Source organism: Felis catus, chromosome D1, assembly GCF_018350175.1.
Source record: "Felis catus isolate Fca126 chromosome D1, F.catus_Fca126_mat1.0, whole genome shotgun sequence".
NCBI lineage: Eukaryota > Metazoa > Chordata > Mammalia > Carnivora > Felidae > Felis > Felis catus.
The window spans coordinates 76176633-76189438 of record NC_058377.1 but is presented as its reverse complement, the minus strand read 5'-3'; the positions used below and the strand labels follow the sequence as shown (position 1 = coordinate 76189438).

At 46.4% G+C, this 12806-nt stretch overlaps 1 protein-coding gene across 2 annotated transcripts in view; it reads right to left on the bottom strand.

The window, feature by feature from the left end:
- Nucleotides 1-12806, bottom strand: part of SLC6A5 (solute carrier family 6 member 5) — a 67989-nt gene that overhangs the window by 5557 nt on the left and 49626 nt on the right. For both annotated transcript variants that reach the window (XM_019812187.3, XM_019812186.3), the window contains 2 exons: nucleotides 6167-6267; nucleotides 1456-1623 (listed from right to left, as the gene is read on the bottom strand). In XM_019812187.3, coding sequence (XP_019667746.2) covers nucleotides 1456-1623; nucleotides 6167-6267 — 269 coding nt within the window. The remainder of the gene's footprint in view (nucleotides 1-1455; nucleotides 1624-6166; nucleotides 6268-12806) is intronic.

Below are 12806 nucleotides of genomic sequence, written 5' to 3'. Positions count from 1 at the left end.
TTAAAGTGAAGCTATTTCTTATAGCTGTTAGTTTAATCTCCCCTTAATCATCAGTTTGCAACCTTTGTGTCCCAAATCAACCATAATGAATTTATAGAACCAACTCATCAGTTTAGGGAATTTCGGCCTAAGACAAAAGTAGCAGAGGCTACACTAGCTTCTGTTCAAAGGGAATGAGATTTCTGGGTCAGTTGGTGGGAGGTTCATCTGGGGCAAGAGGGAGACAGCCCTGGGGGTAAAGGGGCCCACAGTAATTTACCTCAAGGGGACAGCAGACAATTTTCTGAGGATGCAAACTGGAATACCGCTTCAGTAAGGAGACTCCTACATTCCCTTTGTCAACTCTGTCTCCATTTTCAGTCCATTGAAAATAAAAGCCACCCCCTCTGTGGGATGTTCCGGAGACCTCTCTTCCTCTTCTCAATCTGACCAAGAGCCAAGCCCATACACCTGTTCTTCGCTGCCCTCTATTGGCAGGTGTTTCTTTGCCTTGGTCTATCCCAAGGCGTCTGAAACTTGAGTGTGCATCAGAATCACCTGGTGGGCTGGTTAAACTACAGACGGGAGGGGGGGGGTTCCCGTTCCCCACCTCGGGTTCAGTGGAGCCAGCTGGAGCCTGCTCATTTGCATTTCCAACAAGCTCCCAGGTGGTGCTGATGCTGCCGGTCCCGGGGCCAAACCCTGAGGAGCACCGGTCTGGTCCAAAAGGTCCAACCTCTGGATTTTCAAGACAGAGGCAGTGCTGATCTATCCCTAGCACGCCTGAGCCAGCGACTTCTCATAAGTAACAAAAGCCTGACCACACTTCACTGGTGGCTGAACAAGTGGCAATGCGTTCCCAGACACCCTGGAGTCAGGGTGGGGATTTTTTTTTTCTTTAGAAATGAGGAAAGTACCCATCAAGGGATTAACAAGGACAGGTCTCACCTCACACCAGCCATGCCCCGGACCTCTCATTACATTGTATGGGGATGGTGACATGTTCATGAGCTTGGACCCCTCAGCCATTCTAATACCAGTCCAACAGGAAGGGGTAGTGATTTAAAACGTAATGGGAATAAATGTTTGGAGGGAGAAGACTTGGACAGAGATGCACATCAGGAAAGCGGGAATCTGACGTGTGGTTAAAAACCAAATATCAGATGTAAACTGTGGGGAAGGGGAGGGGGGGAGGGGAACTCCAGGAAAGAGGAGACATGATCGCTTATTCCCCAGAGCTGCCAGGGCACTGAGGAAGAGCATAACAGCTTGGCCTGCGGATCGGCTAAGTCTCTCCATTAGAGGAATAATACATAATAAAAACGGGTTTAATAGAAACGGTGGCAACTGTGATCACTTAATCACCAAGTCTCCCTGGAGAATAAGTTTACCGAATCTGTTGTTTTTTAATGCACGGAGCTCTGAGAGCTTCTCCCTGGGGAGGGGATGGCAAGGAAAAGGAGCTGATGGAATTACCTCAATAAATCTGCCAGGGGCCAGATGCATTTTTATCACAAACATAATTGGAATCCAGATAACCGAACAGGCGAGCATCAGCCATCCGAGCACCATGGACCAGTTAGGGTAGCGATAAGAGCCATAGGTCATTGGCTCCCACTGGTAAAAGCTGAAGCAAAGGATAAACTAGGAAGAAAAGAGAGACACATGTGTTAGGCTGGTGATGCGAAGTGTTCATTCCTAAGAGCCAGGTATTGAGCCCCTGCCATCAGTTTGCTGCTTTCCTATCTATGATCCCATGTTATATCCAGACCAACCCTGAAAGAGGTATTATTAATACTCCATTTTCCAAATGAAGAAACTGAATTTCAGGAGGAAGATGACACACACTTGGCCAGCTGCATTTGCCATCTCCCAGAACTGAGCAACGTGTATGGGTACACACACACACAGGCTGTGAAGACACTGTAAGGGCCATACATCAAGGGGACTGATGCGTGGAGTTGGGCATATTTAAAGGGTTGTCTGTACTTTCTATAGTGGATAATCAAGCTTTTGTTGTGAGAAAGAATCCATTCAATGTATGTATTTAAAAAAATTTTTTTTAATGTTTATTTAGTTTTGAGAGACAGAGAAACAGAATCTGAGTGGGGGAGGAGCAGAGAATGAGGGAGACACAGAATCTGAAGTAGGCTCCAGGCTCTGAGCTGTCAGCACAGAGCCCGACACAGGGCTTGAACCCACGAACCGTGAGATCATGACCTGAGCCGAAGTCGGATGCTTAACCAACTGAGCCACCCAGGTGCCCCTAAATGTATGTATTTTAATATTTTTAGAAATGAGTTGATGGGGTGCCTGGGTGGCTCAGTCGTTTAAGTGTCCTACTTCGGCTCAGGTCATGATCTCATGGTCTGTGGGTTCGAGGCCCTCGTCAGGATCTGTGCTGACAGCCCTCTCATGCTCTCTCTCTCTCTCTCTCTCTCTCTCAATTTCTCTAAAAAATTAATAAACATTAAACAATAAAAACAAAAATAAATAAATAAATGAGTTGAATCTACCTTGACTTCTCCTTGAATGGGGAATGGCCCGTATCCAGGCGCTGCCTTTAAAGCTGGCAGAGTGAGGCCAGGAGTGGTTGGCAAGCAGTGACTGAGCCTGAAGCTGAGTCCTATAATAAACCATGGGCACAGAGTGGGTGCACGGCGCACTCTCAACCGACTCAAGATGAACGGGCCGTGTCACCCAACAGTGGGCCAAGAGCCAAGAGGCCAGCAGGCTGATCTCGGTTCCACTGCTAACTAGAGGAGGGACCCTCATGTCTCAGACTTCTCTGCTATAAAATGGATATATTTCACACTGCGTACACAACACACAGGGGCTTTCTGGGAACAATGGTCTGATATTTACTCAAAAGTCCCCTCTCAATTTGAAGAGAGGTGATGAGTCATTTTCCGCCCATTATCTGCATCACTGCACACTTCGGCAGGAGCAATGAGCACCCTCTGAAAGCAAGTTTAGAGCAGCTGAGAAGGAACAAGGGAACACCCATGGGAACAAGGGAACACAAAGAGAGGCACTGGAAAAGACAGAACAGGGGTTCTAACTGTTCTTGCCACACCTTTGGGGAGCACTGACCTGAGAAACTGTGTTCTTGCCCATGTTCGTAGCGGCAATATAGTGGCAGCCGAGAATAATGTACCTAATAATGATGACATAAGTCCTGCCTTCCCCCCCCCCCGCCGCCCCACACATCTCATTCTATCTTAAGCAGTAAAATAATGGCCCAAAAATGATTGGAGGGAATTATGTCAGCAAAGATGATATATGGAAGTGTTTTAGAAAAGCATGAAGCACTATACAAATGTAAGGCATATCTATATTATTGCTGCAAAGCCCAGGCTGCTGGGCCAAGTGATTATTTCAATGCAACAATAATTCAATGTATTGATCTGAAGCAACATGAGCCTGAAGACAGCTGTTGAAAACGCTGCTCCTACGGAAAGAGATGCCTTACTCTAGGCCCCTTTTTAAACATTTGCCCCTAGAGTTATAAACTTTATTAACCAGTCTATTGGAAGTATGGCCTAATGTAATTATGGTAAGTTACTCCATTTCATTTACTATATAAATAGCAATACATCTGCTTATGTGTGCACATAATTCAGTAACGTGATCTGACTATGTATACAATAATTGCATGGGGAATATTTATAGCTCTATAAATCCAAGAAGGCACATATAAAAATGATCAATTTCATTTCAGAGGTTTCTAAGTAATTTAAACCCATAATCTCAGTTCATTCCAGCATACCACAAATACTCGCTTTACAGAAGGGCAAGTGGCAAAAAATAAGTGTTAGGCTTGGTCCTTTGGTACCCATTTCCAGTTGCACAAATTCCACATCAAACTTATGTGCGCACACCTGTTCTTGCCATAAATTTCCCTCTGCCAAGCCAACTTTGATAAAACCCTGCCTCAGACAAGCCTGGCCATGAGAGATAATAATTTAACCACTGAGTCAGGCCCACTCTGACATTTTGCTGATGGCAGCCAAGGAAGGAGAGAGGTACATCAGTTGACAATGGATTTGACCACTTCTACTTGTCCATGGCTCCCAAACACAGAAGGGGAATCTGGATCAGGAGCTTTTCTGGGATCTCTACAGGTTTCTGATGGGAGTTTCATAATTGAAATCAAAAAAGCACAGCATGTTGAGAAACTTTCTCAAAAAACACAGCAAGTCCCTGCAATTTCTTTTCCCTGACTCTCTGCTCACAGAGATTAGAATTCTTTTAATTCCAAACTGGCCAAACTCCACTTGGAAGTGAAAGCACTGAGTTTCTAGAAATTTATTAGAGTGTGGGCTTGAGGCCTAGAAGCCCTGGATTCAAGTCTCAGCTCTGCCTCCTGAAAGCTTTGTGGCCTTGGTCAAGCTCCTTAGCCTCCCCGGGCCTCAGCTCACATAACTGTAAATTGGGGGGAAGAATCACCCACTAAGCAGAGTGGTCGGAAGCTTTAGGGGCAAAGTGCCTTCCTCCAAACAGACCTCCACAAACGGTGGTGCCGGTTCTTATGTTTACGTGATACGTTTCTGCAAAATATAATAAAATTCTCTGAAGCTTAATCTCTTCCAAGACAGGAAGGAAAGTCAGGTCTTGATTTCACCCAAGAATAAATCATATGTGGTGGTAACTGGGGGAAATAGTGAAGCTCAGGAGAGCCAGAGAATGCCCCCAGGCAGGAGAGTTTCAAAGTCCCCCCCCACCCCCCACCAATTAGGTAAATCTGAGCTCTTCATATACATTTCAGTCCTAAACTCAAGAAACTGGAAAAGCCATTTTGATTCTTTTCACCCCTTGTGCCCCAGATCTAGTGGGACTTTTCTGACAAATTATCGCCTCTAAAATGTGAGCATTGATGTGGGCCTCTCAGTATGGTGTTCATGTCAGTGCAGAGGGAGATAAATGCTGAATGGTTTTTCTGTCTAAACTTATGTCTTTTCAGAAATCAGTTGAGGTGTTTTGATTAAAATTCACTCTGTGACAGTTAAAAAAAAAAAAAAGAGGGGCGCCTGGGTGGCTCAGCCGGTTAAGCGTCCGACTTCAGCTCAGGTCATGATCTCACGGTCCGGTCCGTGAGTTCAAGCCCCGCATCGGGCTGTGTGCTGACCGCTCAGAGCCTGGAGCCTGTTTCGGATTCTGTGTCTCCCTCTCTCTGACCCTCCTCCGTTCATGCTCTGTCTCTCTCTGTCTCAAAAATAAATAAATGTTAAAAAAAATTTTTTTAATAAATAAAAAATTTTAAAAAAAAAAGGAAATACATATTTTCTTTACAATTTTACTTCATCCTGTCTTGTTTTCCTTTAGAGAACCTGGTGCTGAAGTTAAACAACGGTCTTAATCTGGTTTCCAGTGCCACCTGCCGGCTGCAACCAGAACTACAGCCAGCTTCTTGCCGCCTTGCTTTGATAACACCCATCACAAGCCAGGGAAGCGGAGGAAAGACAAGGTCGCGGTCAATTACTGTGCTTGGAGGGTGAATTAAGGCAAAGCCTTCAGCCTGTATCACAATAAAGGAAGGGACGGGATGTGCATACAAGTCCCTATGCAGATTTACTGACACATGAAGGGCTCTGATCTTTAAGAAGATGAATGTCAGATGATCTCAAAATGTCATCGTCACACTTGAGGATGATGAGATAGTTCTCAAAAAACAATAAAAGTGAACCATAAAGGTCTAATTTATGCTATCTTGGTTGTAGAGCAGCTCTACTGAGTAGTGGTTAAGAGCAAGAGTCCTGGAGCCTTTTGCCTGGGCTCGAACCCAGGCGGTGGTTGCTAATTATTAGGTGTGCAGTGCTAGGTAAGTCACATAGCCTCTGGGTGTCAGCTTCCTCATCTGTGAAATGGAGGCGACTGCAACGCCAGCCCTGCAAGGCTGCTGTGAGGGAGAGATGTGGTGACACACATAAAGTTCTCTGAACAGAGCCCGGACCGTGGGCAGCATGTGGGAAATGTGACTGTAATCTGCTAACAGTACATGAGGAAATGTTCTGTAAGGTTGCTCCAAACTGCATGAGTCACCGCTAAGCACCTTCAGGTGGGCCACTAGATCTCTCTGAACCTCAGTTTCCTCTTCTGGAAGGCAAGAATAATACACCTTGTTCAAACGTAAAGCACCACATACATAGGCGAGATCCAACTACACGATAAAGCGTGCAATCCTTACCGTTAAAATGGTTGGAGTTACAAACGCCCAGCAGACTTTCCAGAAAATGTTTGGCTGGAATCCAATCATCATTTCTATATCTTCACAGAATCTTTGCAAGCCTGCAAATAGACAAGTGGAGACAGCATGAGGTGCAGTGGCAGGGGGTTGGGGGAAGGGAGGGTAGAGGACAGGGTCTAGAGGCCCTCACTCAAGTAAGTGCCATTGGCTAGGGACGGCCCCAGACTGGTGTCAGCATGACCCCTATTATGCAAGAAACCATCAGACAAATGATTCGCTGCCAGGAAGATTAGGGCAAACTGAACATTTAAATAGATATTAAATATGCTCTGCAGTGAGGGTCAAAAATGTCATCCCAAGGTAACATCTAAAAAGCTCAGTTGCAGTCTAGCCCAGGCGTCTCAGCACTGCCACAGCCAGGCATAGTCACCTGTGCGGCTGTTTTCACAGATGGCCTTATGTGCTTCGCAACAACTTCGGCAAAATCCATTACGATCGTGGTCAATAAGCACAGTGTATTACGAAAGCCTTGGGATTTAGAGTGAGAGTCACTACATATTAGTTTTTGTCCCCACCCTCCCAAGGACACTCTTCCATGAGCCAATTTATCTTCACTCTGTGTAAGACGGCAACGGCCATTGCCCACTCTGTTGGAGCTCAAAGGACTGCTGTCCTGGTCACCGATCAACTTCACTGAAGTATCAAGCAGAGGAGATGGTTATTCTCATGGCCACACATAACTACCATCCCCACACACTCACAGTTTACCAAGACCTTTAAGCTACTCCTTGGACGGAGGGGCCACTGAGGAAGGTTTTGGAAAGGGACAGCTTCTCACGTTGTTTCCTGAGCTCATCAGAAGCATGGCTTTCCCCCAAGTGTGGGTCGCCATGCTGATGGGACAGGAAAGCTCCCTGAATTCAAGCTTCGGTGAGTCAGTAGTTCTGACCAGGGGCTCAGGAGCCTCAGCTTAAATCTCCCCATTGCTTTATCCTCTGGTCATTTATGTGAAAAGTAGGTACCCTGCAGGTCAAGAGGAGCAGAGGCACTCCTCGGGGAAAGCCCCCATTTCCACTATGCCTCCTCCTTTCAGGAATAATCCCTTGCACATCTTGAGACCTTCTTGTTTGAGACATTGGCCACTTGTTCCTCCAGTTCCCGGGCTCTCCCAACCCCCTTAGGTTTCTGGGTCCTCTGCCCTTAGCCCCATGAGGAGCAGGGTAATTCAGTCGCTGGGGGCTCCCCTTCCACTCCTCACTCGCTATCTCTTACCCTTGGCCATCCCCTCCCTGTGTAGCACCTGTACGAGCTGGCTTCACCTGACCTGTGCCCCTGTCCCCACCTCAGCCCAGAGTTATCCTCTAGCCTTGTCCCCTCAATGCCTGCTCTGTGCTGCATGGCAGCAGGAAAGAATAATGTGATATGAAAAAGCAATCTCTTGCTGGGGTAGAAAGCAGACACTGGTATTCCTTCAGGGAACAAAATAGTTCATCTCAACCCCTTTTTTAAAAATGACCCTGATAATATTCTATATCTTGATCTGGATGCTGGTTACCTAGGGGTAAAAATTCATTCATCTGTACACTCAGTTATGTGTTCTTTCCTGTATACACGATGTTATACTTCAATATTAAAGTTTACCCTCAAAAGTCCACTCTAGCCATCATCCTCAAAATAATGGATCCTGAGACCTTCCATAGTCCTCAGCTCCTGTTATTTGCTTCTACTCCATGCCAAGCCCAGACCCAGAATGTCAGCTAACTCTCATGATCATGAATCACCAGGCCCTGCTGACAGCAGCCATGATGGAGGACAGCCAAGCCTGAGGTTAGCTATAGAGCAGCCTGCTCTGGGAACGGTGTGGGAGGTTCACCAAAGACAGCTGTTCTCAACTCACTCTAAAGTTTCTCAGGTGGCAGCTGAGCTTCCTATTCTATCTTAAACCCTGATCAGGGTCAATCACAATGTGGTACAAGGGAAAGAGTGCTGGATGGGGAGTTAGGATCTAAGAATTGAACCCCTGTTCCGCCTCTAATTCATAGTGTGATCTCAGGAAAGGTATTCTGTTTCTGAGCCTTTATTGGTTTGCTGGGGGGACTGGAGAGGTCAATCCATGACACAAAGAGGTTCCAGGTTGCTTCCTTATATTCACAGGCAAGAACTTCATGCATGAGCAGCTGACCTGACCCTCTTTGGATTTGTTAATTGTGCATGTTCTTTAGTGTTATCAAATGCCTTCAAATGAGTGGCCTCTCCGAGCAGTGAGGGGAGAAACTCAAAGAAATAGAAATAAAAGCTAAGGCCCAGAAAAATAGACATAAGACACTGAAGGAAGCCTGAGTGTTTAAAAAAAAGATTCTAGAAGTTTCTGCTATTGTTTTCAATTCTGTTACCAGATTATTCCTCTCCAATAGACCATCCCCAAGAGATGATGATGTACAGCTTGACTGGGAAACTGATTTGATGGAGCGCAGGGTTAGACCCGAGGAAGACACAGAGATGGCCTCCTATAGGAGGAGAGGGATGGCGGTAAAGGGCACTCCAGCTTTCCCAGAGGGGTGAAGGAGCTAGACGCAGAACTGTAGGAGGGGGCAGATGGGGGCTGCTCAGATTCAGCAAGAGGCAGAGTTTGATGCAGAGAGCATGGTGCTGGGATGGTGAGGGAGGAGGCTTGGGTTCCAGGGCCAGCTCAGTGTCCAGAAAGTCATGTCCCCCTCTGGGACTCACATGAGGGCTCTGGACACCTGGCCTTGGCCTCCCACTAGCTCCAGGTCCCATGATGGTTCTGCCCCTTCTGCCAACTTGTGGGCTGGCCCTGCAGGTATAGCGCAGGAGAACGGGCTGAGAGCCACCAGGCATTCGTCCTCCTACCTCCCGCCCATTCCTGATCAGGCTCTCCAACCTTTCTACCCTCTGCTGGCTCTAAACCCAGTCCAGCGATACCCATCCCATGGCCGACTCACCCAAGTCCCCACCTGGGTCCCTGACTGTGTCAATGGCTACCTTCCTCTCAGGCCATTGTTCATGTGGCTTCCTCTTCCTGCTCTGTTCTTTCCATTGACCCAAATCCCCCTCACCCTCAAGGCCTAACTCTTCTTTTTTAAAAATTTATTTGTTATTTTAGAGAGAGAGAGAGAGAGAGAGAGAGAGAGAGAGAGAGAGAGAAAGGGAGACAGTGCATGCGAGGGGCAGAGAAAGAAAGAGAGAGAGAATCCCAAGCAGGCTCCACACTGTGAGTGCAGAGCCCAATGCAGGGCTTGATCTCAAGACTCTGAGATCATGACCTGAGCTGAAACCAAGAATCGGATGCTTACCCGACTGAGCCACCCAGTCACCAAGGCCTAACTCTTGATAAAATAATTGTTCATGGAGCCTGGGGCATATGCATAGGGACTTGCCTGCTGCATGATCTCGAGTCTGGAGGGGTAAGATAGGCTCCAAAAGGGATCTGAGCAACTGCTTGTTACTGAGTTAGCAGGAAAACAGCAGGAAAAATGTGGTAAATCATGGCTACTATTCTAGACTCAACAAACAGATTTGGGGCTCAGAAATTGGTTCCCACAAGCTCCTTATAACCAACCAACCCTAAACTGAGAAATAAAAAACTTGTTTCAACCAACCAATCATTTTCACCCATGCAGCTTTGTGGCTTCTGTCTTTAGAAACCATACCCTTGCCCTTGGTCTAAACATGATCTTCAGGGGGCTGCTCTCCCTCCTGTGCAGCCACAGCTGGCCTCCAGGCATGTGAGCTGTGCACTTGTACTGGGCACCACACTCAGAAGGGTGCTGCCCCTGGATTAATGGCCTTTGGTTGCCATCTTGAAATTCTTAGTACATTTTTAATGAGGGGTTCCACATTTTCACTTTGTACTAGGTCCCACAAGTTAGGTCTCTGGCACTGTGTGTACCTCAAATTACTCCTTTATAATGAAGGCCCCATCTCTAAAAGCCAAAACCCTATGTGTTAGCTCATATTTTTCCCACCTTGGTTACCAATAAGCTCAACACTCACTAAATCTCAGTCTTTATTTTCTTTTGTATCTTTTTCTCTCTCAGACAGTACCTTCTTGAAATGTTTCCTGGCTACTCTGGCCCTCCTTTATTTTTGGGCAGCAAAAGCTCCTGACCAGGGATATGCAGCTTAGGCCTGACTTTCCTCTCAATGTTAAGTGTGAAGTGGCCTTACTCTTCCTGGAGCTAGCTGGCAAGTCACCTGAATATCCCTCCCCACCTTCCTAGGAGCACACAGGACATACAGTAAGCACCTAATAAATACCTGTTCATTTACTCACACATTTACCTGTGTGAGTTATTAATGGACTGCAGCCTGTCTTTCCTGTTTACTGAGCCCCAGCAAATGTTGCTGGGGGAATTTGCACTCAGAATGAGAGGCAGACAGTGACATTTCAGTCAACAATGTTCTTAAAGAAGGTGGAGTCATGAGGAACAAAGTTAAGCTTTCATGCGTAGAGTTCTGGAGAGACTTGGTTGTTTTGTTTTGTACTACAAAACCCTCGATGAGTTCGCCCTGCAGGATGGGTAACAAGAATTGAAGAAGGACATATTCCATCACGTAAAAGCCACTGTTTGGTGTGAATCTAACATCCCTCATGAGGCTGTGGAGAAAGACAGTCTGGGGGCTGAGATATGAAACAAGTAACTGACCAAAGCTGAAAACACAGCAAGATAATTTAACATGTTGCAACTTAGAGGAAACACACAATGTAGAGTCTAGCAGATAGCAGACAGGAGGTCTTTGTGATAGCAGTTCAGGCACAAGGTCCCCCAGACAGAAGTCTCCTGAATTGATGAGCTCCAGGAAGGTACAAATCATTTTTTCCAAGTGACTCTATTTATTTAAAAATCTCTTAAAGGGATCTCACCTACACAGAACATAGGGAGTTCCACTTTTCAACCTGGATCCCGCAAACCCAGATATTGGCCTTTGAGGAATCCTGACTGCAGAACCTGAATCAGCTACTCAAATCCAAAGATAAAACTTGCAAAGTACACCCACCATATTTTGTGTGTTCAAATGACCTCTTCCTCCTCTGGAATCTTGAGTCTAGAGACTATTAGAACCAAAAAGAAAACACAAATCTCTGCCATTCACTTGCTTAGTCAGGAAGGGAGAGCCTCACATCAGGCAGGTTCATTTTCATTCTTCACAGGTCTATGTTAAATGGCCTAAGACTAACTTTGCATTAGTCTGGCCTCATCATCTGAGTAAAGAACATACCACTTTCTGGAGTATAAATTATATACATGTTCAGGCTTTTCCTTTCTTCTAAGATTCACTTCTTAATATTCTATCCAGATCTAGGGCACCTGGGTGGCCCAGTCAGTAAACTATCTGATTCTTGGTTTCAGCTCTAGTCATGATCTCATGATCTCACAGTTTCGTGAGTTCGAGCCCTGCATCGGGCTCCATGCTGACAGTGCAGAGCCTGCTTGGGATTCTCTGTCTCCCTCTCCCTCTGTCCCTCCCTGACTCAAAATAAATAAATAAACTTAAAAAAAATCTTAAAATTCTATCCAGGTCCAAATCAGAGGTTCATGCCCACTTACTGCGCTCACCCTGAGCTCAACACAGAGTCGGCCGGGTTCTGGAGGCTGCTGAGCGCCAGCTCTCTTAGAGTCCAGATAATTTTCTTGATGGTCCCAGAAAAATTAGCACAGCTCAGGGACTAAGGCACTCAGGGTTTATTTTTCCTTCCGAACCAAGAAATCTACTATCAGATTTATAATGGGGAGGGGGCGCAATTTCACTTCTAAAAACAGAAAATTTTAAAGGCCTCTATCTTAATGATGTATGTAATCCACACTGGGAAGCACTGTTTTATAGAATCGAATTGTGCAAGTGTGCCTTTTGTGGCAGTCGGCAGTAAGGACACAGAGTAGAGGAGGTCGAGACAGCTCTCTGCACTTGGTCCAAGGTTGCAAATGAAGTTCCGTCCTGACTCTGCCAGCGGACCACCACGAGGGGCTGAGTCTCCAAAAGGGGGCCTCTGGGCCTCTTCTTGCCTCTCCGTGGCAAAGCCTTTGGTGTCTGGGCACAGAGCTAAGATTCACAGTGGTACATTGACTGGGTTCCTGCCAGTGTCTGCTCAGGTAGAAGGCTCTCTGACACTTCACCCTGACTCAACGGCAGGTCCTCAATCAGCCTTCACTGCCGACTCCAGGCTATCTTTTCTGCCCAAAGTGCTGGCCCCATGTCTCTGGCCAGCAGAAACTAAACTCTCCCGGCAACGGGGATGTGATTTCTAGACTGAGACCAATGTCCCTTCCACCAACACCCAAATGACTGTAGTATCTTCCTGTTTCTGGGGCACCCAAGTGTTACACCCAAGACGTTTCCTTTTCACATCGTGATCATCACCACCACCCCTCCATTTTAATGAAGTTTTCAGGAGAGCAAGAAGCTGTTGAGCACCTGTTGGGCAGGAAGTTAACAACTGCATTAAAAGCAAGATGCTCCTACCAACGATAGATACCTGGCCGTACAGTGAAGTTTTCTGGGCCCCCAGCTTTAATTAAAAGGGGGAGTTCTGCAGAGTTGTCTGGCCTGACCTCTCTTCCTCCAGACATTTGTCCTTTATGTGTATCGTGTGTTCCAAGTGATACCCTGCATTTGTTTT